Source organism: Lytechinus pictus, chromosome 4 (genome assembly GCF_037042905.1).
Source record: "Lytechinus pictus isolate F3 Inbred chromosome 4, Lp3.0, whole genome shotgun sequence".
Taxonomy (NCBI): domain Eukaryota; kingdom Metazoa; phylum Echinodermata; class Echinoidea; order Temnopleuroida; family Toxopneustidae; genus Lytechinus; species Lytechinus pictus.
Genome location: NC_087248.1, coordinates 14,925,562 through 14,953,550, shown reverse-complemented (window position 1 = coordinate 14,953,550; position 27,989 = coordinate 14,925,562). Strand labels below are relative to the sequence as shown.

At 37.7% G+C, this 27,989-nt stretch overlaps 1 protein-coding gene across 3 annotated transcripts; it reads left to right on the top strand.

The window, feature by feature from the left end:
• The first annotated feature begins 767 nt into the window (after window positions 1-767).
• LOC129261906 (asparagine--tRNA ligase-like) lies at window positions 768-27,989 on the top strand. 3 transcript variants are annotated; one of them, XM_064098462.1, is made up of 6 exons: window positions 1,672-2,118; window positions 11,560-11,664; window positions 14,394-14,460; window positions 15,559-15,691; window positions 17,894-18,020; window positions 19,875-27,989. In XM_064098462.1, exons 1-4 carry the CDS (start codon window positions 2,037-2,039, stop codon window positions 15,629-15,631), a joined length of 327 nt encoding a protein of 108 aa, XP_063954532.1. In that variant the 5' UTR covers window positions 1,672-2,036; the 3' UTR covers window positions 15,632-15,691; window positions 17,894-18,020; window positions 19,875-27,989. The 3 variants fall into 3 exon arrangements, with proteins under 3 accessions (XP_063954533.1, XP_063954532.1, XP_063954534.1); XM_064098463.1 differs by lacking the exon at window positions 14,394-14,460 and having other exon boundaries at window positions 768-2,118; XM_064098464.1 differs by lacking the exons at window positions 1,672-2,118; window positions 14,394-14,460 and adding an exon at window positions 2,155-2,198 and having other exon boundaries at window positions 19,875-19,963.

Genomic DNA, 27,989 nt, shown 5'->3' with positions numbered 1-27,989 from the left:
CAGAATTGCTTCATCCATCCCCGGGGGGGGGGGGGGCACTCAGTATATAATGCATAGTGGGTATGTGCCGCGGAGGGGACCCCCATTTTTACACTCAAATTTCCGTTCCAAGGCATAGCATTTTTGTCTTTTTTAGAAAAAAAACAAAGAAAGCCGCTCCAAGGCGTAGCATTTCCTTCTTATCGAGAAAAAAAGAAGAAAGAAATCCGTTCCAAAGGTTCGCATATTTTTCGTTACGCCGTTCCGGTCGCATTGATCTGCTACAAGGAGCTGCAATTTTGGTGAAAAGCGGCCGTAGAGCGCTTTTCGACCATCGCCTAAGCGCGAGCGCACCCGGCGGAGGCCGCGCTAGCTGCGTCATGCACGATTGCCCGTTCCATAGGGATGCATACGCACTCACAGAGATACGGAGATCCGTTCCGAGGACCCCCGTTTTCACAAACATTTGTAGTTCCGAAGCCCGTTCCGAGGACCCTCCTTTTTACAATAAGCCTGCTCCAAGGCCCCCGTTTTTTGCCTCGCCCGCGGCACACCCCTACCACTTTTTTGGTCGAGTGCCCCCCCCCCCCCCCGGGCATCCATCTCCGAAGAATTGCCTTTGACCTGCGGATCTCCTCAAGGGACCAAGCTGGGCCCTTTGATTTTCCTTACATTGGTAAATGACGCTGCCATAGATACCGATCAACGGTGGAAATATGTGGACGATTTGACCATTTTTGTCTCACCTGCATAGCAGAGTGAGACTATAGGCGCCGCTTAAACGGCGACGGCGGCGGCGGCGGCGGCGTCAACACCAAATCTTAACCGGAGGTTAAGTTTTTGAAATGACAGCATAACTTAGAAAGTATATGGACCTAGTTCATGAAACTTGGCCATAAGGTTAATCAAGTATTACTGAACATCCTGCCTGAGTTTCATGTCACATGACTAAGGTCAAAGGTCATTTAGGGTCAATGAACTTAGACCATGTTGGGGGAATCAACATCAAAATCTTAAGGTTAAGTTTTTGAAATGTCATCATAACTTAGAAAATATATGGACCTAGTTCATGAAACTTATACATAAGGTTAATCAAGTATCACTGAACATCCTGCATGAGTTTCACATCACATGACCAAGGTCAAAGGTCATTTAGGGTCAATGAACTTTGGCCGAATTGGGGGTATCTGTTGAATTACCATCATAACTTTGAAAGTTTATGGATCTGATTCATGAAACTTGGACATAATAGTAATCAAGTATTACTGAACATCCTGTGCAAGTTTCAGGTCACATGATCAAGGTCAAAGGTCATTTAGGGTCAATGAACTTTGGCCATATTGGGGTATTTGTTGAATTACAGCCATAAATTTGAAAGTGTGTTGGTCTAGTTCATAAAACTTGGACATAATAGTAATCAAGTATCACTGAACATCCTGTGCGAGTTTCAGGTCACATGATCAAGGTCAAAGGTCATGTAAGGTCAAAGAACTTTGGCCACGTTGGGGGTATTTGTTGAATTGCCATCATATCTCTATAAGTGTATTGGTCTAGTTCATAAAACGTGGAAATAAGAGTAACCAAGTATCACTGAACATCTTGTGCGAGTTATAGTAGTTTTCAAAATCAGCATTGCTGCTATATTGAATCGCGTGATGCAGGTGAGACGGCCAGATCGAGGCATTCCACTTGTTGAGATTCGCCCCACTTCTGGCACTTCGACGTTACAAGATCATCTTGAGAGGTTAACATCTTGGAGTACGGAGAATGACATGAAATTTAATGTGCAGAAAAGTAAAACCATGTCTATTGACTTCTCAAAAAAAAGATCCAATCCTCCAAATCTACTTCTGAATAATCAGCAGCTGGAGTATACGAACTGCCAGAAGCTGCTTGTATTCTTCTTCAATCAAATCTCAAATGGGATAGCCATATATCGGACATGATCTCGAGAGCTGGAAGGAGAATATTCATGATATGTCGTCTGCGGAAAGCGTCAGTCTCGATGCACGACCTAGTGAATATATATTCCACTTACATCCGTCCAATATTAGAATATGCATCCCCCATTGTGGACCACAAGCATAACATTAACAACGAATCAAGCTAATGACATCGAAAAGATCTACGAACACTCCGGTGAGTACGTATAAATTGATATAACCACATGAATTCATTGGACTATTTACACATTTCACACTGTATTTTTGTGATCTTAGGTTATTTCTTTAACTAATTAGAGAGTTTGTTATCATTCTTCTGTGAAGGAAAAGCAGAAATTGGTCTTTGAAATTGAAGTTAGATTGTCATCGTCGCCCAGGCAGGCCGCGCCCCAGTGCAGCCTGTATGTTGCATGCAGTGTTGTGGTTATGCCGCTGTGTTAACCACATGTATTTTGTACGGGCTCCTAGCCTACCTAGCCGGCTGGCCTAGCCCGGACTCTGGAGGCGTCTGGGGAGTAAAAGTCATAGGCCCGTATTCTGAAGTCGGGTTTAACTTAAACCTCAGTCTAAGTTAAACTAGAGTCTAACTAATCCACACTTAGACCGCGGGTCCGTACTAACTCCAGTTTTGCGCGATTTGTGTTTCTGAAACTCCGAAACTTTTAGTTAAACCCCGGGTTTAAGTGTAGTCCAACTTAAACCCGCAGTCTAAAGTGAGATTTAGACTGGAGTTAGACCGGACTTAAGCCGAGGTTTAAGTTAAACCCGACTTCAGAATACGGGCCATACTCTACGTATGGTCACTCCCCAAACGCCTGGGAGCCCAAGCTATATTCACGCACGCACGGGTACAAAACCTGAAACTTTCGCCCCCGGGGGGGGGGGGGGGGGCACTCAGTATATAATGCATATTGGGTATGTGCCGCGGAGGGGACCCCCATTTTTACACTTAAATTTCCGTTCCGAGGCATAGCATTTTTGTCTTATTGAGAAAAAGAACAAAGAAAGCCACTCCAAAGCATAGCATTTTCTTCTTCTCGAGAAAAAAGAAGAAAACAAATCCGCTCCAGGCCCAGGGCTTCGCATATTTTCCGTTACGCCGTTCCGGTCGCAATTTTGGTGAAAAGCGACCGCAGCTCGCTGTCTAACCATCGCCTCTGCGCTAGCGCGCCCGGCAGTCGTGCCGTAGCCCAGCTGCATGCACGTTCCAAAGGGATGCATACGCACTCGCACGCAGGCGACCCGTTCCCAGGACCCCCGTTTTCACAAACATTTGTAGTTCTGAAGCCCGTTCCGAGGACCCTCCTTTTTACAATAAGCCCGCTCCAGGGCCCCCGTTTTTTGTCTCGCCCGCAGCCCAGGGGGGGGGGGCACTCGACCAAAAAAGTGGTGGCCGCCACCACTTTTTTGGTCGAGTGCCCCCCCCCCCCCGGGCTTTCGCCCCCGAGATTTCTACTTTCCCTCTAAAAGATCTAGCCCTAAAACATGTACATGGAGTTCAACTTCATTTCCAACATTTCTGCGATATTGATTACATTTTTAAAGAAGAATTCATTTTAAAAAAAACGAGAAAAATGTTATGAAAAGATGGAAGAGCTTACGGCCGTGTTTACGTCGCCATCTTGCTTTCTTTGTCTTCCGCTTGGCGACAGCACGCAATCTTTTTATCTGCATCTTTACCAATAAAGAAGGCAAACACAACACTGCAAACTGATGCCCCATGCATACATGTGATGAAGAATGTGTTACTGGAACAACTGAAGACTCTGTAAGGTTCATTACACCTGTTGCAATGAATGCATACAAAGACAAACCCAGTTCACCAAAAAGATGGTCAGGATTTGTTTATTGGAGAAGCAGCAAGGGAGTACTTGCAAGGAAATTGGAACATTGACACAGCAGCTTTCTTCAAGTCTGTACGATGCTATTACATTTCAGCTGCACAATATATGGTGAAGAAATTCCCATATAAGGATCCTGTCATATGCAATGCAGAGGTTGCAGATATAAGGAAACGAGAGACTGTGAACTTTGAGAGTGCTAGATACTTTGCTGAAAGATTCAGCTGCCTTGGTGTGAACACTAGTGTTCAAATGGACCAACTGGAGGAAGAATTTCTAGCTTTCCAAGTGGATGACTTGCCAAAAGAAGTGATTGACTGCCCTCGTGCTGATGAACAGTGGCATCTGATAAGACAGCTCAAAGATCTGAACATGAAGATGAAGTACCCTTTACTATCTAGACTTATGAAGGCAATATTAATAGTGTTTCATAGCAATGCTGATTGCGAGAGAGTGTTTAGCTTTGTAACCAAGGCAAAGACAAAATTCCGAGCTAGTATGAGCACTGAAACACTTGGAGACATTGTAATCCAGAAGTACTTCATGGCTGCTCGAGGTACTGTCTGCTATGAGCAAACTCACTCATCATCTCTGTTACAGCAGTGCAAGAGTGCAACCTATAGGGATCTTCAAAAAGTTGCTGGTGCAAGTACTTCTAGTTCAAACTAAGATTGGTATGAAGGCAAGTGTTAAGATTTACAAAGTGTCTTTCCAATTAATTCTCATTGATTTTTTCTAATACATGCTCTACTCTTTTCACCTTTTTTCAATTTGGTTTTGTTTACTAGTTCAAGGTAAGGATATACATGAGAAACCTGCTTGTATAAAAAACGCATATATTTTATGCAAATGTATGCACCAGATTGAACCATTTGGGGGCCAAAATTGAAAAAAAAAATGCCCTTACCGCTCTGACGCTATGCTCCCTCGGACAGTTGCAATTATTTTAGGATTTTTTGTTGTTGAAATGTTGGGAGGTCTGTACAGATGGAAACGTCTTCCATTTGGTTTGAAAGTCAGCAGTGAAATCTTCCACCAAGCACTTGATGGCCTTTCTGGAGTCCGCTGTGTGGCCGATGACATCATCATCTGGGGCAACAGTGACGCTGAGCATGATGCCCGACTACATTGTCTACTGAAGAGATGTCAAGCTGTTGGCATTGTGTTGAACAAGGAGAAATGCCAGTTCCGACTGAAGGAAATCTCATTCCTTGGCCACATAGTGTCCAACTCTGGACTCAAACCTGATCCATCAAAGATCAAAGCTATCCTGAACATGAGCGATCCTTCCTGCAAAGATGACATCCATCGTTTGCGTGGCATGGTAAACTACCTATCCAGATACCTACCTAAGTTATCAGATGTGATGAAACCTCTCAATTACTTGACGCATAATAACTCAGCGTGGACTTGGGACTCCAACCATGACAAAGCTTTCAAGCTGTTGAAAGAGATGCTAGTGCAAGCACCTGTGTTGGCCTTCTACGATCATAGCAAACTGCTAGAATTTCAGACTGATGCCCGCTCCACAGGCGTGGGTGCGTTTATGCTACAAGATGGTTGACCGATAGCTAGCAGAATGCTGAGTGATGCTGAATCCAGATACTCTGTCATTGAGAAAGAAATGCTTGGTATAGTATTTGCACTGGAGAAATGGAATCAATACACCCATGGCCGTGAAATAACTGTGTTCACTAACCACAAACCTCTTGAAAGCATCTGCAAGAAACACCTGGATAGAGCTCCAAAACGTCTGCAAGGGTTACTGCTACGAGCTCTTGCATATGACCATGGGCGGAAATCTGTCCCGAAAGGTAGGGGGGACAACAGGGGCTGATCCAGTCTTCGTCAATAGGGGGGGGGCGAAAACATTTTCAGTCATATGTTAATCCCCGATCGGCAGCTCGAAGGTAATTTTTGTCTGTTTCATTGAAGGAGTAGTCCTCATGGTCACTTTTTAGCTTTATCCTTATAAATCAACATAAATATATGATATCGTTGTCCTTATTTATATAATGCGAGCGCGAAGCGCGAGCAAATTTTTTTGGGAAAATTTATGTATTTTTTTTCTAAAATTTGAACATTCTGGGCAATGTTTGTTATCCTGAAAAAGATGTATATACAACTAAATATTTACTACGATCGCGAAGTGCGAACAGAGGATAACTGATGGAAAAGGTACCTGTTAAAGACTGCTTGCAATTAGCCATGAAGACGTTACATATTTCAACAATCAAATAATGCGAGCGCGAAGCGCGAGCTGAAATTTTTTGAAATTTTTACCTAAAGACTGGACATTCTAACCACTTTTTGTAACTTAAACATATAATAGGTATCTAACTAAACAATTGATGCGAACGCGAAGCACGAGCGGAAGGTTTTGAGATTTAGACCTAAGAACGAGACACTCTGTTCATGTTTTGTAAATCATGAAAAGGATGAGTAATTGGGGTCTTTCTTACACCCGGTCCTTACATTAATAAAGCGAGTGCAAAATGCAGCCAGAAAATGTTCATATACGTTTAATTTGAATTGATCGAAAGGGTACTTGTTAAGGACTGCTTGCACTTAGCCATGAAGACGTTACATATTTCAACAATCAATGCTAGCGCGAATCGCGAGCTAAAAATTTTTGACATTTTTTCAAAAACAATCGAAAATTTTAATCAAATTTAGTAATCGTGAACAGGGTAGCTATATAACTAAACAATTGATGTAAGCGAAGCTTGAGCAAAAAAATTCGAGATTTAGACCTAAAAACGGGACACTCTACTTATGTTTTGTAAATCATGAAAAGGATGAGTAATAGGGGATCTTTCTACATTAATAGTGCGAGCACAAAGCGCAAGCAGAAAATTTTTGATATTGTGATCTGAAACTGGATAATGATTTAAATAGAGAACAAATTGAATATCTGAATAAACATGAGCGTGTTACAGATTTAGACCTAGAATCTCGGCATTTTACACATCTATCAGCGAGCGCGAAGCACGAGCTTAAACTATTTGATATTCCGATCTGAAAAAAAGAGTCAATTTCAGCTATATATTTCAAGCACTTTGTAGGAAAATTGTGAGGTGGATATGGATCACACTTAATAAAGAGCTGATATTTTTCATTATTATTTGAGTTTTGACATAGGACCGGGACATCCTTAGGACAAGTCATATGAAAATGATGACTATCTTCCTCTTCCTCTTATAAAGCGCAAGATGAAACAAAAGGGACAATTTAATCATTAAATTGATATCTTATTTATTAGTGCATAATGCGGGCGAGAATCTGATGATATTATGGCCTGGAAACTGGACATTTCAAGCACTTTTGTAATTAGGAATAGAATGCATCAGTTAAAACATTTTAACCATCAATGCGAGCGCAAATCGCGAGCCAAAATCTTTGATAAACTGTCATGAAAATCAATATTGAGACATCCATAAATCGCCTATCAAAATACGAGTAGCACTATCTGCTACGTTTTGACAATCAGACTTGAAAAGGGATATTTTCAAACTGAATGGAATACACAAAAATAATAGGTACTGAATAAATCGAATTTTGCGAGCGCTCAGTGCGAGTAGAAAATGTCAATATTCAGACCATAATACTGTAACTTTTACAGATCACTTTTTTTTTAAATCCGTTTGTAAATCACACAAAATAATGAAAGTTTGATTTCCGAGGTGAAATATGTACAATGTATATTGACTTCCAAACATGATATTTAAGCTCCATATTGAAAAATCACCTAACAGGCAATGCGAGCGCGAAGCGCGAGCGAAAATTTTATATAGTGACATGAAAGATTCTTTTTATTTTCCAAGTTTTCCCCTCATCTTATTTTATTTACTCTGGAAAATTTGACAAGCAAAAAAAAAACAAAGGTTTTCGCCCAAAATGTAAGGTCATTTAGTCCAAAATACACGTATTATTTCGAATGTGAATGATGCATATCATGCATTTTTCTCCATCATAAAAGACCAAAAATAGTAGGGGGGACATTTGATATTGTGTCCCCCCTACTATTTTTGGTAGGGGGGACACGTCCCCCCTGTCCCCCCTGGGATTTCCGCCCATGCATATGACATACAAGTGAGATATCTCAAGGGCAAGGACAATGTCCTGGCTGATGCTCATAGCTGTGCTTCTCTTCCCTATGAGATTGGACAACATGATCTAGAAGTGGTGAATGCTGTTAACCACTTGGCACTCCCTGATGACAAGATAGCAGAGATAAAAAGACAGACTGCCAATGACCCTACTCTCTGCCAACTCAAAGACACCATTCTTGAAGCGTGGCCAGACCACAAGTCACAACTTCCTCAGTCACTCACCCCGTACTTTGGTTTCAGAGATGAACTTTCTGTCAGTGATGATCTAATCTTCAAGGATGAACGGCTTGTAGTCCCAAAACAAGTCAGGCACAAAATGAAAGAGGAGTTACATCGTGGTCACAATGGTGTCGAGTCAACTTTGAGGAGAGCTCGTGATCATCTCTACTGGCCGGGCATGAGTAAAGAAATCAAGGAATTTATTCAAACATGTGACACATGCCAAGAAAACTCTAGCTCACAGCCTGCCCAGCCTCTAATGTCACACCAGATTATAGACAGACCATGGGCCAAGATAGGACTGGATCTTTTCCATCATAGTAATGACACATATTTGATCATGGTCTGTTATTACTCAAACTTCTTTGAGATGGAAAAACTACAGAGGACAACTGCCCCTGCAGTCATCAAGAAACTGAAACACCAGTTTGGGAGATATGGAGTACCTGAAATCATCGTATCTGACAATGGTCCTCCTTTCTCCTCTAACGAATTTGCTGAATTTGCCAAAAAGCTTGGAGTTAAGCATAATACCATCTCTCCATACAACAGCAAAGCTAATGGCAAAGCAGAGTCTGCTGTCAAGACTGCAAAAAGACTACTTACAAGATGCAAGGATACTGGAGATGATGTTGATCTAGCCTTACTCAACATTCGCAACACCCCTACACAAGGTATCCAGAGTAGTCCAGTCCAGAGATTCATTGGTCGTCGGACTCGTACTCTCCTCTCCACTTCGACTCGGTTGCTTGCACCTGATCGCAACCCACAGGCTGATCTTAAGAGACTGAAAGAAAGCCAGAAACGTCAAGCAAAGTATTTCAACAGAGATACAAGAAAGTTGAAAGATCTCACACCAGGAGCAATAGTAAGAGTCAAGCCATTCAACAATGACAAGAAGTGGAAGAAATCAGTTATCCGTAAGAAACTGGATGACCGTTCCTATGAAGTTCGCTGTGAGGGCCAGGTTCTCAGAAGGAACAGAGAACACCTCAGAGCCACATCTGAACCACAAGATGTAAAGTACACTGGTCCTGCTCTTTACAACTGGAGACGTTCTGATGGTAATCCTCAACCTGATGTACAAACTACTGAGCGCCATACTTCCCATACCAGGACCCAGATATCCCAGACCGCGGATATTAACAGTCCGGAGAAGTCGCGTGATGCAAACTTGAATACATCAGAAACAGAACCAACCAACCCGGCTTCCCTGAGACGATCTAGACGTCACCGACGCGAACCGCTTAAGATGAGGGATTTTGGTACGTTTTAAACATTTAAACCGAAGAAGGAAAGAAAGTGAATGCTGAAATTTTATAAACAAACTGAATACTAACATTTCTTAAACAACTTCTTGCTTATTTTTAACTCAAGCAAATTTTGAAGTCAGAACAGAACCAACAACCAACTCATCTATCAAATCGTCTTTCAGGACTTATTTTTATTTTTGTGAAATCAATATGGACAATTTAACCTGGACTTTTAAAACATTTTGTTTGCAACTGGAAGAACTGTTTTGAACTCAATTATTATTTTTTTTGCAAGTATTATATTTGTGCAACTTGAAAAAATGTGAAAGTCTCATAAACTGGTATTTTGGACATATATTTTGGAAACATTTTAAATACATTCAATTGTTTGGTTTAAAATTGATATTTTTAAATTATATGCATTCTTTCTAGCACAAAGCTCAAAGAAGGGAGGATGTTACAATATCTGCATGTTTATGAGATTTGAGGAGCATGTAATGATCCTGCCAAAAGAGGGCGCTACAAACCTTTAGTACTTATTAAATGCTACTCTCTCGACTATACAGAAGCTGTGTTATTCTGTTTGATTCTGACTCATTATTTAACTTGAAACAATTATAACTATTGAATTCCTATTTTTAGTGTAATCCAAAGACAAACAAGAAGGCTCCAAAAATATAAAGTGTCCGGACACCCGACCCCCCATCCTACATTTAAATTGGCCCGATCATCATTGGCCAGCATTTTGTTTTAATGTAAATATTAAGGAATCTTTTCCTCTGTTAAATTTTTGGAGATAAAAGTAAGATCAATTTATTTAAAAAAATGAGAAGTTAGGAACTCGACTTGTGACAGTGAACAGTGCACCACCGATTGTGTTTGTGTTCTGTGTTTTGTAATTGAATTTTCAATCATGATTCATGTTGCTGCTTATATTTGAGAATCGACATTTAACACACCCTTAGATCCGTCTTGTTTCTTGAGCCAGTGTGTGTTTTTGTCTCACCTGCATAGCAGAGTGAGACTAGAGGCACCGCTTTTCCGACGGCGGCGGCGGCGTCAACACCAAATCTTAACCTGAGGTTAAGTTTTTTAAATGACAGCATAACTTAGAAAGTATATGGACCTAGTTCATGAAACTTGGCCATAAGGTTAATCAAGTATTACTGAACATCCTGCCTGAGTTTCATGTCACATGACCAAGGTCAAAGGTCATTTAGGGTCAATGAACTTAGACCATGTTGGGGGAATCAACATCAAAATCTTAACCTAAGGGTAAGTTTTTGAAATGTCATCATAACTTAGAAAATATATGGACCTAGTTCATGAAACTTATACATAAGGTTAATCAAGTATCACTGAACATCCTGCATGAGTTTCATGTCACATGACCAAGGTCAAAGGTCATTTAGGGTCAATGAACTTTGGCAGAATTGGGGGTATCTGTTGAATTACCATCATAACTTTGAAAGTTTATGGATCTGATTCATGAAACTTGGACATAATAGTAATCAAGTATTACTGAACATCCTGTGCAAGTTTCAGGTCACATGATCAAGGTCAAAGGTCATTTAGGGTCAATGAACTTTGGCCAAATTGGGGTATTTGTTGAATTACAGCCATAACTTTGAAAGTGTGTTGGTCTAGTTCATAAAACTTGGACATAAGAGTAATCAAGTATCACTGAACATCCTGTGCACATTTTAGGTCACATGACCAAGGTCAAAGGTCAATGAACTTTGGCCATAACGGGGGTATATGTTGAATTACCATCATAACTTTGAAAGTTGTTGGATCTGATTCATGAAACTTGGACATAAGAGTAATCAAGTATCACTGAACATCCTGTGCTAGTTTCAGGTCATATGATCAAGGTCAAAGGTCATGTAAGGTCAAAGAACTTTGGCCACGTTGGGGGTATTTGTTGAATTGCCATCATATCTCTATAAGTGTATTGGTCTAGTTCATAAAACGTGGAAATAAGAGTAACCAAGTATCACTGAACATCTTGTGCGAGTTATAGTAGTTTTCAAAATCAGCACTGCTGCTATATTGAATCGCGTGATGCAGGTGAGTCGGCCAGAGGCATTCCACTTGTTTTTTCTTCTGGCACATCCAAACATTCAAAGTCTACTTATTCTCATAACCTGTTTTACTATCAATAGGCCCCATTGTTTCATTATCTTATGAACATTACTCCTTGTTATTGCAGGTCATGGAAGACTTTGTGAAATCAGTTGCCAATTCCGTCTACACAAAGAGCTCAGAGGATGTCCAATTTGTTGGGGACAGAATCAACGAAGGAACAAAACGTGCGGTGAGTTGGATTTTGGTTCAGTGAAAGATAGTCTTTCCACTTTGAAGGAAATAACAGGAAATGCAGATCATTTTCAGGTAATTTTTGAAAAATGAAAAATGTCAGGAATTAGTGGAAATCAGAAAATTACAATTAAAGTACAATTAAACATAGCAACTTTCTATATTCATGTTATAAGAATTTTTTGCCTCATACGTAGCTCGCATGCCGCTAGCATTTTGTAATTTTGTTGCTTTATTTTTAAAAAGTGCATTCAACAAAAAAGGTTATATTCTTTGATTTTGGTTTCTTAGACAAAGTTTAGGCTTGCTTTGTTAATGTGCGATTTTCGCTAAAAATTTGTTTGAAAATTTGAAAATTCCAGGAAATGTCTGAATTTCAGGAAGGTTTCTAGTCAGTTTCTGTAAAAAAAAATTGTTGATCTGAGGGGAAATACTGACTGGTGAAACTGAAAGATGTCATTCCAATTGCAATGCATCTGGGGTCCTGTTTCGTAAGGACTTGTTATAATAACAAATGCACAATTTCTACCACAAGTTTACCATCAGCCAATCAGATTGAAGGGTTTCTTTAGCTTTCAACTGTTATTGTAAATTTGTTATTATTCAATTCAATTTTTCAATTCAGTTTATTTTTTTCAGTATAAAAACAATACAAGTAGTACAAACATGAAATAAATCAGACATAGACATAAATAAAGTATTATATTGAAAGAAAGGGTAGCAGCCAAAAAGAAATTAACCTTATGTATGGCCGACCCAAATAAAATAACATATTTGAACAATTAAAGTAGAAAAAGAGAAAGAATTACCCAACTTACCCAAACAATCAAAATATCAATTAAGTAGAAAATGAATAAGTAGTGATGATTTGGTATTTACAATTCGTCCTAAAAACTTTAAGAGAGCAACTGTCCTCAAGTTCCTTTGATAAAGTATTCCAAATTAATGGTCCCCTATAAAAAAATGAATTTTGAAATAATTAGTGTTCTTACTTTAGAAATATGAAAATCATTATTGCCCCTGGTTGTATAATTATGTACATTAAGATTTAAAAGAAAATAATTACATATTGACTGAGGTGAAAGATACTTATAAAAGTTATACATAAAAATTGCAGTTTCATAATTATAAATGTTGTAAAATTGTAAAATCCTCTGAGACTTAAAAATTGGTTCTGTATTAGCATAAAAAGATGAATGGTTAACAAGTCTTATTGCACATTTTTTAAGTTTCAAAATTCTATCCAGGTGTAAATAAGAAGCACTGCCCCAGGCAAGAATACTGTAACTTAAAAAAGGTGCAACAAGTGCGTAATAAATATTTCATTAAACAGTAATTGGAAAATTGCGTAATCTGTACAAAATGCTTATGATTTTATAAATTCTATTACAAATCAATATGAGGAACCCATAGCAATTTACTGTCAATTATAATACCAAGAAATTAGACTTGCAATGCCTTTGCAACACTAGCATTTGCTAATTGCTCCTGCAGATTGTTAATATATATTTATTTATTTGTAAAAACATATACTGTGTTTGAAATATTTACAGATAATTTATTAATGGTCAACCAAGAAGTCACCTTCTTTAATTCACTATTAAATTGCACTTACAGAACATCAATATTATCATGTGACATAAAAATATTTGTATCATCGGCAAATAAAATATATTTCAATTTCACATTGCACAGATCATTTACATGTATATACAAAGTAAATAAAAGTGGCCAGAGGATAGAACCTTGGGGCACTTCACACCTTACGTCCTTGTAATTAGATTTTTGACTATTAAAAGTTACAAATAGTTGTCTATGACTTAAATCATTGTTTAAAAGAAAAAAGATCCCAAATTTTTCCCATAAGCTATTCCTTTTTTTCATGAGTATTCTATGGTCAAGTGTGTTAAACGCTTTCTGTAAATCTAAAAACAAGCCAATTGATACACCTTTCATTTCGATAACACTATTAATACTTTGAATAAAGTGAAGTAATGCTGAAGATGTGGAATACCCCACTCGAAAGTTAGTGAACCCCACTGGAAATTAAACAATTTGAAGTGTTCACGTTCTGTCATGTTTCAGATATTTAATTGTGACGTCAGGTGATAAAATATCACATTCAATACAGCTTGTTTCTCTGGGCTTGCCGAACATTGTAGTGTTGTTGTCTACATTCAACATTCAGGAGTGCATTTTGTGGTTTCGTTCACTAACTTTTGTGCACACTGTACATTTGGGGCCAAAAGTCCACATACACTTGGTGTAAACTTATTTGATGTAAATAGATTTATACGCCTTTTGGTGGACTCTGAAAAGCATAGTGACAAGTTTTAGATTTAAAAAAAAAATTCAAAAATAGAACTATGCATAGAAAATCTGAGATATTTAGGAGCATGGCTTAACGAGTAAATGTGCATATTGTTTAAAGATTTGGTCACCCTAATTGCTATGATTTGACTTTTAGGACAGTATGTAAATATCTCAGTGCTACATACTTGGACACCATGCCCACGTCAGCAGGTTTTGCTCAAAAAGTTCATAAAAAATGATTCTGAGTCTCAAAATTTCCATTAAATATATGGTCTTCATAAGACTACTGTAGTATAATTAGTATCAAATTATGCTGAAATGTCACATTTTTGGCCCCAATTTCATGAAAATATTTATATATGTTTATCACTTTTTTATGTGACTTCCTTTTTATGCTCTTTTTTTTTTTTACAGACTCTTGTATACAGAAGCCATCTCAATATCATACAGACATAAAGATCAATTTGAATACACACCATGAGTAAGTAGATAGGCCTTCTACCATGTACAAGGGAATGTCCACCCCAACAAAAAAAGTTTATTTGAAATGAGAGAGGAGAATCACGCATGCTCAATGCTGAAAATTTCATTAAAATCTGATAAAAAAATAAGAAAGCTATGACATTTTAAAGTTTTGCTAATCTATGTATGTAAATGAAATAATTGATGACGTCAGCCACTCGCTATTTCTTTTGTATTTTATTTTAAAAAATATTAAATATCTTAGAACCACTGGTTGAACCCGTGGCATATGCAGATTTCCTGTATATGGGCAATTCCATATATTTGTAAGTCCAACCCAGACCTGCCAACCAGTACGTTTTGGCGTAAATAGTCCGTTTTTGCAACCAAACTAGGGCAGTACGTTTGTTCTTGAAAAAATATGTTTTTGTAAAAATTAAAAAAAATCTGGTTTTTAGATCAATGTAATTTCAGGTAACTCATTTTTTTTTCAATCATTTTGTTAAAACCAGGGTGAGATATGCACATGTTTAAATGTTGTTTTTTTTCATCTGCAAGAGCATTGTGCATTTTATTATGAAATACACTTTTATGACAGTCTGTAATGTTCTCAAAGGACCAAGATTTGTTCAGTTTATGAAGTGAAGTAAGACTTGAGAAAAATGGCGGTTGGACGTATAAAAATGTTGATCATTTTAAGGAATCGCCCATATATTACGCTTCATTTACTGAGTAAAAATAAAAAATCCAACGCTGATAACATGTTTTCATCACAATGCGCCAGAGTGATGCCTATTGCCATGGTTGAGCATGCTATTTTATTCGTGAATCTGCTGTTTTAAGCAGTGGACTCGGCCATCGCAACAAGTTCATATCTGGAAATGGTGTAGGCATAAATGTTTACTAAGTGTAGTCGAGAATCCATGTAGTTTATCTCAGACTTTGGACGGGTAGAAACAATCTAGTCAATTTATTTCCTTCATTTGTCTCCTTGTATTCTGGTATCAAACAAACTCCTTGAAACATTCAACAGGTTTGTGCAATTATTTATCTCAGAGTTTAGAAGGGCAGAGGCATCAATCAATTTTTCTTTCATTTATGCTTTTGCTTTATACAGTGGGGCGTTGACTTGCAGTCTGAACACGAGGCCTTCTTGGTTTGTCACAGTGGGAACATCCCTGTCTTTGTAGTGGACTACCCCAAGGATATCAAACCTTTCTATGCTAGGCTGAATTGCAACGACAAAAATGGTGAGTAGCTGGTTTAACATATTTCAATAACACTTAGCTGAAATCAGATCATTTAACCCTTAAAAAATGGGTCAATTTGACCCCCCCCCCCCCCTCTTAACAAATTTCATCAGTATGCCGGCGAGCGAAATTTTTTCAAAGTGCCGCTCTCTGACTTTTTACTTTCAAGTCTTGCACGTCTTTTGAAACCAAATTTGCAATGCCCGGGTACGCGGTTCCGAAATTACACAATATTTTGTAAGCGTATGTCGGTCCCATAATTGCACAAAAACTTGACTACGTGGACAAAGTCATGGCAAGTTGTGTTTTTCAACCGAAAATCATAAAAATATGAGTTTAGTTGGTTTAGATAGATTTATTTATGTTATTTATGATCGCAAAAGTGTCCCCGACAAAGTTCAATAAAAAAATATATAAATAACATAAGAATAAAAAAACAATAAGATACATAGGAAATTAATTGATTTTCTGCAATTTTTTTGTAGACTTTTGTTAGAAATGTAAAAATCTATATATTCACCAATAATTAGCATTCTACTAGTTGATAAATTGAGTTAAAGGCAAAAAATTTCATACTCTTATAATTTGCATATTTAGTTAATAAAAAAAGCAATTAATCTTTTGAAAATTTTACCATACAGTCTTGTAGTTTACATCCAGGTCTACACGCGTGCAAATGTTTGCGGCGATCGCGCAATCAACGGTCGAGATCTGGGGGGGGGGGACTCAATATGACAAGTGTAAGTTTGTCTGAAATAGCCTAGTTAAGATAGGGTTAAATTCATTTTAAAAATGGCAAGTTTAAATTTCTATCTAATCCGCCCCAACAAAAAGTTAGGCTGAATATTCATGAAAATCTGATGTAATAAATTAAGAATAAAAATAGTTGTATGCTCATCCTGGTCATTATGCAAACGAGGGAACTAATGACAATGCTCATTTCATCAGTTTCTTATATGAAATATGAAATATCTCAATTTTCTCAGCATTATAATGTGAAACAATACTAGTGACTTTTCCTTAAATGTGTGGAATTGTCATTGTTATCTATTGTGATTTGATGAAAAGTCTATCTTTTGTCAAATCCGCAAAAAATGAATAATGTTTAATTTAAAGAATGAAATATTAAAGAAAAGTAAATGTGCATTATCATTTACTCTCCAATTTGCATTTCACTGTTTTGTACAAAATAAGTGAAATAGAAAAATATAACTTTCTTATTTTGCGCCTAAGTTTGATGAAATTTTCAGTGTTATGCTCATTTAACTTTTCTCTTCTGGACTTGACCTCTAATGGAATATGTGTCCCAGTTAAAGACTGAGTAGAAGAGCCTTGTCTTACAAAGATATGTGATTGATCCGATTAATCACAACTAGTAAAGTGCATTTAATAATTCTTTATACAGGAGTCCGTTGCAGAAAGAGTTGCGTTTAAACGCAAGTCAAAAATCAATTGCAAGTCCCAAATGCACGCTGTTGATTAGTTGAAAATCAAGTTGCGCATGATGACGCACAATTTATTGCAACTCTTTCTGTTGATGAGCAGTTATTTGCCAAGACGTTGCTGCTTGTAGAAGTATATGTCATATTTAAAAAATATTTGGAAATTACACCTGCGTTATAGATGTTGGGGTCGCTGGCTTGCCATAGTTGTGAAGGGACCCAGGTGTACAATGAAAACAAATCACTTTATGACAAGTACAATGCCTGGGGGCGTTTCATGAAAGGACTTGTCGGACATTTTATCCGACAGTTAGCATAGGAACTGTGCCTCTCAGCCAATCAAAATCATGGAAAGATGTCAGATCTGACAACTTGTCGGATGAAAATATTGATGAAACGCTCCCCTGGATTGCCTGGTAATCTTAACGTAGGATGGGATTTTAAAAATTCAACCCCCCCCTCCCCTGAGCTGCCAGACGCTGATTGTGCTAGCACCATGACAGTTTGTAAAATGGTAGTGTACGATGTAATTTTCAAGGCTTTATATACTTATTCCAAAATAATAAGATTTTACCTGATATGATTTTTTTTTAAATTTAAAGATGATTGTGTTCTACTCAAAAGCGCAAATACAACCGAACACAGTCTTTTACACATGTACTTTACAGCATACGTATGATGATGTGTTCCAGCATAGAATACAACACGTGTGACTACAGTACTTTACGACTACAAATTCATTTTCAATGTTTTACTCCAGGCAGCAGCTGTAGATCTGTTTGTTCCGAGAGTAGGCGAGTTGATCAGTGGTAGCTTGAGAGAGGAACGTCTTGATGATTCCAGCATAGAATAAAGCACCTGGGACTTCAGGATTCTAATTACCAATGGTACGTAGAGCAAGATCCTAGCTCCAGCAACATTGAAGCTAAAGCCTGGCTCTCGCCTTTGGGCAATTCCATAAGATATGTACGTCCGAACCCCTATATGTGGGACCATCATGACATTTTCTGTCTCTGATTTCTTGTTCTTTAGACAGTCTTTATGCTCTCAAATGACTATGACTTGGTCAGTTTTTAAATGTGGAGTAAGACTTTAGAAAGATTGGGGTCACACTACAAAATGGTTGATCATTTTATGGAATTGCGATGGTTTCTAAAGCACCTTTGAGAATTCATGCCTTAATATATAAAAGCTCTTGCGGGTAAATTGCCACTACATGTAGGTCTCCACCTAATTTGTATACTTTCTATTTGGTCTCATTCTCGATGGTCCAGCAATATTCCATATGGTCTACAACCAGTTCGTCTACTGCCCTTTTATTATCTCCTATTGCATTTACCACAAAGTCTAGTTCACATTGAGGCTACCCTACCTCTTTCATCCATAAACCACTCAGTCTGTATAATTAGGTAAACTGTTAATGAACGAAATTTTCATTTGACAAAGTGCAAAAAAAGTAGGTAAATGCAGGTGTGGATCCAGGATTTTCCAAAGGGGGGGGGGGGGGGTTTCTGAGGAAAATTTTGACAAGCCAAAAATAAAAAAGGTTTTCAACCACAAATTAAGGACATTTCTTGCCCGAAAAAAGTTGACAAGCAAAATAAAAGAAAAAAAAGGTTTTCAACCACAAATTAAGGATATTTCTCTTATCAAAAGGGGGGCCCCCTGTGCTCCCCTCTGGATCCGTGTCTGGGTAAACGGAGTAGAAATATGACCATCTGGGTATTGGACTAGAGGACAGATAGACCAAGTGAGTATTAGACCAAATGATAGTTCTATCAAGAGGCAATTAGATCAACTTGTTCGTAGATCAATTGGATTTAGCCTATGTGGTATTATAATCTCTTAAGGCGACTGCACACCTTACGATTGGTCTGCAACTGGATTTCAGAATAAAATGTAGTAGAATTTGATGCAAATATTGAGACTTGGAATATCTTACTGTGCAATGTTCTAAATCATCGTACGAATACCTATATCCAAATCTGTGACTATGCTATCATCCTTCTAAGAATAAAAGCAAATTTAATATCTAGTCGCAATGACGTCATAGCAGTCATTTGTTTGGCTAAGATTTTAAACCAATTTGGCCTTTACCCCAAAATAAAGGCTTGCATTCTTTCAAAATTGTTATATTAGTATTCTTTCAATTGATTTTAACCTCAAATAAATGATGTTCCATTCACATTTTCAGAAAATGAGCCAGCCTTCACTGCCACAACACTAATAAGATCCTGCCTCGCACTACACTATCTAGAATGACGCAAAGCACTTTGCATTGAATTTGAAAATTCCAAGAATTAAATTTATCTTATTTCAAGTTGAGCCCAATGCCATTAAGAGTACTGAAATAAAAATCCTGCTTTGCTGCAAGCCTTGTGGTCGGAATTGAGTCCACAGTGTATTTTAATAGTGGCAGCAAATTTGGAATTGACTTTGTTTTAATTCTTAGAGGGAATCTCAAACTACACTGGAATTTTGATTTTGGTATTAATAAATTATTAAGAACTTTGATTTTAAAGGTCTCATAGGTTGGTGGCAAAAAAATTAGAAGTGAATTTGCTTAATTCTTACAGGGAAACTCGAACTATACTGGAATTTCGATTTCAGTATTCATAAATTATACAGAGCTTTTATGGGTTGGAATTTTCATATCAAGTTCTATTGCAATTTCATTGACGCAACGGAGTGTGCAGTGTACGCCTGGCTTAACGATTAAATACTAGCTTTTGTTTCTCCAGGGATCTGGATTTAAGACGCTTTGGAACAGTTCCCCACGGTGGCTTTGGACTTGGGTATGAGTGCCTGCTAGGGTACTTACTTGGTGTGGACCACATACGAGATGTCATTCCCTTCCCACGATTCCCTGGCTCCTGCCCTCTCTGATGGTAGCTCCGCACAGCTGTCAAACTTCTTTATGGGGACGTCTTCCGATCGTGGTGTAATGGTGCTGATTTTACCCAACTGATAAGAAAGGATGATGAATGTCTGCTAGCAACCAGAGGACAGATGGCTTTGCATCCTTGCAGAGGGACCTGGACATGAGGATCAAGGAAACCAGGAAGGGGGGGGGGTGTTTCACAAAGATTTAAGTGTGATTTATGGGGTGTTGCAAGAAACTTGCAGTTGATCGCAAGATAGTTTTTGGACCACAAATCAATGGAAAGTTACCCTTTTCATTGCAATTTTGCAATGATTGCAAATATTTCCCTGCAACACCCCCTAAGAGTCGCACTTAAATGTCAGTTGCGCACTTTATGTGCACTACCGTGTGCTAGCGTTTAAGCATGACTCCAAGTCACTCTTATCTTTTGTGAATCGGAATCTGTGTTACGAAGATCACTGTCCTACCATTGCGCGCTACCATTGGGAATGTTTCTTGGAACAAATAGTTATTTTCACTGACTAATTCTCTCTTAGCAAATCAGATACAAGGAATATGGTAGCTTATAACAGGGGACCGTTTCATCAAGATTTTTGTCCGACAAGTTGTCAGATCTGAAATCTTTCCTTGAATTTGATTGGCTGAGAAGCAGTGTTACTGTGGTAACTGTCGGATAAAACAGGACTTGTCGGATAAAACGTCCGATAAGTCCTTTCATGAAATGCTCCCCAGAAGTCAGTAAAGTCCAAGCGCACACTACGCGATCCGATACAACACATTTTTTAATGAATCGCATTTTGCATTAAATATGAGAGTGCCAAGGAGTAAAAGTATTTCATTTGAAGTCAGGCATGAATGTTAGGAATAATAAAGTTATCATTTTGCTTTGCGGCATGCTCTGTGGTCGGAGTAATGTCTAAATTGGCTTCAAGTCGCATTCAATTACAATAGTCAGACTTTACACGACTTTACAATACATAGAAAGATATTTATTAAAAAATCTAACTAAAAAAACAATGATTTGGGGGCATTTCATGTGAAGGCCTCCAAATGCAGCCTTTTTCATAAAAATCCCTGAAATCTTGTGTAAAGTGAATGGGTGCGTAGACATGTGGCTCCATTGTTTTGTTTAATCTGAAAATGACTTGCCGATGTTTTTTCCAAGAAAATCGTTTATTTCTCTCAAATTCTCATGAGATTTCAACTGTAAATTTACTTGAAAATAAAAAAAAATCATGATTAATATTAATAAAAAAATGTTTAGGTGCGCAGACATGGCTCCCCCCCCCCTCAATCAAAAGTGAATGTAGTCCAACTACTTCAGAATCTGCATCATGCATTCTGTGGAAAATCAAAGGTCTTTGCCTGCAGACTACTAAAGGCTTTGAAGAAGTTAGTGCAATATTATACAAATAATGCATGGCTCAGTGCATTGGGTCAGCATGCGATAACACGTCTGGAAACCAATACATTTATGTCAATGGGTCATCGACATCATTGCCCTTTTGTGACCTTGGATTATCACAGTTTTTAAGGGTAAATGAAAAAAAGGGGGGAAAATGGATATTTCAAAGTCGGAAATTCAATACTCCTGGAATATTGCATTGCATAATGCAGGCAATATCTAGTTAACATAGGAGATTTCAGTCATATTAATCCAAGTAAATCTACACCAAGAGTCATATATATGTTTTATCCAATATGGGACTTAATGCGCATTTGCTACTAATGAACCCATTTTATATTTTTTATGTAGACTTTTGTGTAGCAGGAGCAGGTCCAAGCTATTTTCTCTTTGCTTACAGTTAAAACATCAGAATTATCAGTTATTTCATTAGTAGATGCAAACTCTGTTAGGCATGGTTACTACATGTAGGAGTCAATAAGTTGTGCATTGGTTAGAAATGATTTGCAAGTATTTTGAGGGCTTTGAATTATGATAATTTCTAGAATTAGGCTATTTGTGGTTTAAAAAGCCTGTCTTCAGTTTTGGAAAAGGCTAAAAAAATGTGAATTATACTTGATTATCCTACATTTTGATTGTAAGACTTTGAAGTAGGTGATTAATTTTTTTTTTCAACCCCCAATTTTCGGACAATTTGAATATTCAAACCAAACATGTCTAGTGCCCTCTATCAGTGATATTTTGTGTTCCTATAAAAGGGCTCTTTGAACATTTAGTCTTACAAAAGGAGCTACAGTCGCAAAGATTATGTCCTAAAATCTTCAGTCCAATCCATGCTTTGGAATAGGTTAACAAATATATAAACCTCATAGTTTATTTTGACCGGGCACCCAATCAAAATGCATTGTCATGTACATGAAAAATGGCAATTTTTTTCAATAGCCTCCACATCTGAAAATTTTAGGGCATTCACATTCATATAGCCTCGTGATGAATTGCAATTACCATAGTGACATTTTGGTGGATTTACCAAGACTAAAAACGGGCTTTATGTTAGTTTGTAATTTTCTCTCAGCGAAGTTGTGATTTGTGATTATTTTGTGTTGACTAGTCTGCAAAAGTGGATCCAAAGGTTTTCCAGAGTTTTTGCCGTTTGAGTTTTGTCTCTGGTTTTTTACCCTGGACCTACTTGTCGTAGAATTTTTCTACACAAAATTTTCACTCCCCTGCACATCAGGGTAAAATGTCACATAGGTCATTATTCTAAAATTAGGTTAGGTTTGCAATATATTCTCGGTCTGGCAGTGGCGGGGCTATAACATTTGATTGCATGAAGTCAATGATCCATGTTCCCATTAATATATGGTGCCTGTTATGTGCTTTTCTCTTTGTTAAGTAAAAGGTCCAAGAGTATTTAGGCCTGTTTAGGAAGTATTTTAATATAAATCATTAGATTGTTTTAGAAAAGTATATGCAGAGTTGCCAATTAGTAGGATTTTAAAGGGGAAATCGATTTTTTAAACTTGTAAGAATGATAGTTTTTAGTATGCTTCGTTTTCTCAAAAGTTTAAAGAAAAATAAGATTGTAGGCTTGACGATAAGATAAAAATGAATAAATAAAAGGATTTTTTTCACAATGTAGGTTAGCAGCTCTGTATATGGCACTATCGAGACAATTCCCAGAAGTGTTTCACAAGTAGCTGAAATCAGTCTCAAAGTCATGCTATCATGTTAACATGCACATGATACTGTATGTAATGTGGAGCTTCATTGATTCATACAGAGAAGAGCTCGTTCTCTGAGCATGATCCAACCAATGAAGTTTTTGTATTTCATTTTCCAAACAAGTGAATATTCAAAAACAATTTGTAGTCATACTTTCATCTTTGTGAAACACCTCTGTGATTTGTCTCGTTTGTCCCATGTAATGTCAGATAGCTTGGACCTGCCTTACAGTGTACGATTGTCTGTACTACTTGCTTTGCATTCAGGATTTTACCTTTCTTTCTTGAACAAAACTGTAAGACCAGCAGCCAAGAAGTTTCGTTCAAGTTGGAGGACCGTAGCAGCTGACCTCATTGATTGATGGTGGTAGGCCCGACACCTCACAAACATGGCTTCCTGTCTGGTTTAAGCCGGGATTTTCCTGTCAGAATCACACAATATGTGATGTCACTACCAAGAGTTCTATTTTTCAGCGTGCAGAGGAGGGCACTTGACACTGCTGTGCATGGCATACAGCTTCCATAATGTAAGTGCTTTATTGATGATTTCAATGATATTTTGTGTAGCCGAAAGTATGGGAGACAATGTACATGATTTTCCAGCAGTTATTACTGAAGATATTCATTAGTTTGGAAATATTGGGCAGCATAATTACCCACACTGGGCTTTTATTTACATTAAGCCTCGATCACACTTTTCAAATTCACGACGTTCTCTTTAATCTTTAGAATGATATTCTTTTCATGAAAATCTATCAAAACGATACCATCCCTGAAAGCAATTTTGATGAATTTGTAGGGACTTAAAAAACTCCCAATTGCTCTCCTCCCCTCGTGTTTAACTTTCCCCTCTCCTCTTCTACGATGTAATACTTGCATTATCTGTTGATCCATTGATTGCCGTCTTTCTTCATATACTTCTCAGCACTATCTGCTCTAGCTGCTGTTCTAAATTCATCTTTGTTTCACACTGTTGCAACATAACATCTGCCATGACTGATATAATAATTTGCTAATATGACAAAGAAATCATTTAAAAGGAAATTGATATATGTTTACAGACTATGATATTATTATTTTTTTATTAGTTGCCTAGACATGATAGAGCAGCGTGAATTATTTTGCAATCAAATCCCTTTTTCTGTACCTATTGTTTTTTTGGACGGACCAATTGGAATTATTTTTTCTAAATGTTTGGTCCAATCCCCATTCACCATGAACCTGATTTTTTTTTTTTTCAAAAATGCCGAGTGTGTATCCATGATGTAAACACAGAATGCGAGAGATCTAGCCAGACCTGTGTTGGATGATAATGATATTGTGATGAAGGTGGCTTCTCAATATCGGTTCGTCTGCAAAAAAAAACAAAAAGACAAAAACAATAAAACATAAAGACAAACCTTTTGTCTTTTATACTAAACTTTGGATAAAAAGTCAAACCTTTTTATGGGGATTGTGTGCTTCAATGGTTTTCCACAACTTCGCCTCTAATCACTACAAGACAAGTAAGACTGGAATCTAGTTTTAGAAGTGCAATGTCAAATTTTATGTCTATCTTGCCAGCATTTGCTATTTACTTTTCAAGCCTTGACTGCTCTAGTGTTTCTAGTTGACCATTTGTGTTGGGCCTTTTGCACATTTGTCAAATATATTGGATGGAGCAGTTTAGCTAAGACGGCTTTGAGCTTCGTCGCAGTAATCAAGGTCCATCAAGAATCGGTTTGCACTACAAACAAGCAAAGAGAGGAACTGTTGACCTATGTTTGAAGAGAGGTCTGCTGACTTCCGGAGTAATGTTTCAATTGCATGTGATATTTTTGTATTTGGTGTTTGAATGTCTGATGTTGAGGTAATCCTAAGGTATTCTCTGACCAAGAGGATTAGTGTTTTTCAGCCTATTTGTTGGTATCCATTGCTCTTCAAAATATCATGCAAGTTGCATATTATCAGTTAGTAATTCAAATGGTGACATCTGATGAGGGGTCTGTGCCTTTGATTGTTTTACTAAAATACATGGTGCTTTACAGGTGGTCTAAATGATATTCCTTGCATCGTTTGGTAAATATTACAGCATTTTGATCTGCATGGCTCTTGCTATCTGCTGATTGCCATCTAGACTCTGGAATTCATCCACATTTCAGTCTGTGGGTGAGGCAGTGATCCACCAGATTCTCAACATTCTTGGACCCGTTTCATAAAGGACTTGCAGCTGTGGTAACTTTGTCATTATGGCAACTACCATGGTAACCTTGTTCTGATTGGCTGCTGAGCCCAGTTACCAAGGTAGATGCCATTGTGGCAAAGTTACAACAGTTGCAAGTCCTTTATGAAACGGGCCCCTGAATTCTCCATTTTCCATTCTTTCCATCTTTGTTTAATCATTGCATTACCCAGTAGTTTTTTCCCCAGGGAATGAGAGTTGCATTTATTCACTTGGCTGAATTAAAAATGGGTTGCTGTATTTGTTGAGGTATTTGATAGAACTTGGCATATCTGACTTGGTTGATCTGCAGGATGTTTCATAAAGCGGTTCGTAAGTTAAGAGCGACTTTAAGAATGACTGGCGAACCTTTCTTACACGTTTATATCACCAATGAATATTGAATGGTGCATATTTTCCACAAGAAAGGATCACCAGTCATTCTTAAAGACGCTCTTGATTTATGAACAGCTTTATGAAACACCCATCCGGTCCTCTTTCAAATGTACATTATCTCCTGTGCTTTGAAAAATTTATTCAGTCCAAACCAGGGCTGATTAGACAAACCTAATTGTAGAGGATTGTGACATTGCATACGGTAAGGAGCCAGACTGGGATATCTCTTCAAGACCCGAGAGTTCTGACCATGGTGATCAATGAATGATGCTTGTAATTCCTTGAAGAGCCTCATCAGCATCCGCACTTGGTGCCATTATAATGATGAAGTTAGGGCGAATGAGTCTTCGAGACTTGACCATGTTATTGTATTGGATTGTCGTACCTTGAATAGCCTCGGCAACATTCTCACATGGATCGATAATTATGGCAAGGACGCAGGGGCCCTCTAGCATAACCCAGTTTTGATGAGGTGTAATTGAAAGGCTTCTACTAGATTGTTACAATGGTTTCCGACATCGGTCTGGTACAATTTTTGGAAATTCTATTTGGTGCTGTCCTTGAAATTTGACATTCCTTCTGGAAGATTGTTACAGTTGGCTTTCACTTTTGCCTAAAGAAGTAGATTCCTGCGTCAAGTCTGAAAGGAGGTGTGGACATTTTTGTCTGGTGCTGCTTCTGAAATTCCTTCTTACTCATCTTTCAACTGAAAAGAGTGTTTCCTACATTCATTCTGGAAGGAGTTCTGGACATTTATTGGATGCCGTCTCATAAATTTGACATTGCACTTCACTACTAGGGAACATGCATTGTACTGTGATGATTGAGGGTGCATTGTGGGATATAAAGTGCACTTCCTCAGGACGAGTCTATCTTGAGGGTTCAACCTGTTAGATCTAGATTCACAATATCTTATCATTCTGAATGCAATAGCTCTATCTCTCAAAATTTCTGTGGAAGAAGTGATGGATGCATACGCAAACCATTTGGTTCTGGTATGGTGGTGAATAAATCAAGGGGAAACAATGAAAACAAAGAAAGCAAAACAAAACAAAAGAAAAAAAAACATCAGATGTTTGTTTTCCCTATTGGTTTATTTCTAAAAATCAACCAAAAATGCAGTGTTCATTGAAGTTCATATAAACAACTGTATTATGTACAGAAAAATGGTGCATTTATTTGCAAAATTGTTCTAATACTCCAGAATTTCTCAGGATGCTGCTTATCTGAAAATAATAGCCCCCCCCCCAAAAAAAAAATATATATTTTTTTGTTAAATAATGATAAGTAAAAAAATTAAAAATAAGTAAATAGATAAATAATAATAACAAAAAATAAGTAAATAAATAACTAAATAGTAATAATGATGATAATAATAATAAATAAAATAGATAAATACAAAATAGATTGAAATGAAAAAAAAATAATTGAAAAAAATATGCAATGATACATTTATTGAAAATGAAAAATATTTGGACAAACAATACGGTTTAATGAAATGATTTAGAACATTTTAGATATCAGTCATGTGTGTAAATGTTGATATAGTGTGAAACGAAGGTAGGTTGGCAGGAATGGGGAGCATTTCATGGAGAGGTTTGTCAGTGATTTTCACTAATTAGCTCTCAGCCAATCAGATGCAAGAATTTTCAGTAGCTTATAACATCTGATGGTGAAAGTCACTGACAGAAATCTCTGTGAAACACTCCCTGAGATGGATAGCACAGGGAGGTATGGAGATACCACAATCAGTGGTAAACCTGTAGAAAGGAGGGGGGCAGATGAAAGAAAATTAGATGGCTTTGTTCTAGGGTGAATAAAAACAAAGGAGATTAACAATTTGATTCATATGGCAAGAAAGAGAAGGGGGTGGGGAGTACGGGGGAGGAGTTAGAAAATCAATGCATTGTCTCTCATGCACTTGGCTGCACAAAGTATCATCGAAGTTGTCAATAGAGCACCTACATTAAGGATGTGGTATGTCATGTACGGCAGTGTCCAGTGCCCCGCCCTGCACACTTAAAAATAGGACAATTGGTGGTGATGTCATGTATTGTGTGAGTTTGACAAGGAGACCCCAGTTCAGACTGGCGGCCATTTTGTGAGGGTTAGGGCTTGCTCCTTCAAATCAAGGTCAGTTTCTATGGTAACCTCCTAACTTGGATGGATCTTCTTGGCTGCTGGTCATTTTTTTTAATCAGTTTTTTTTAACTATTTGAATAAACCATTTGGAAAATGAAAACAATT

Bases quoted from the DNA above. Each gene is read 5' to 3' on its own strand.
- LOC129261906 (XM_064098462.1), top strand. From the start codon at position 2,037: ATGCATCCCCCATTGTGGACCACAAGCATAACATTAACAACGAATCAA. The intron at 2,119-11,559 runs GTGAGTACGTAT...TTGTTATTGCAG, and splicing joins AAAGATCTACGAACACTCCG to GTCATGGAAGACTTTGTGAA. The intron at 11,665-14,393 runs GTGAGTTGGATT...TTTTTTTTACAG, and splicing joins ACGAAGGAACAAAACGTGCG to ACTCTTGTATACAGAAGCCA.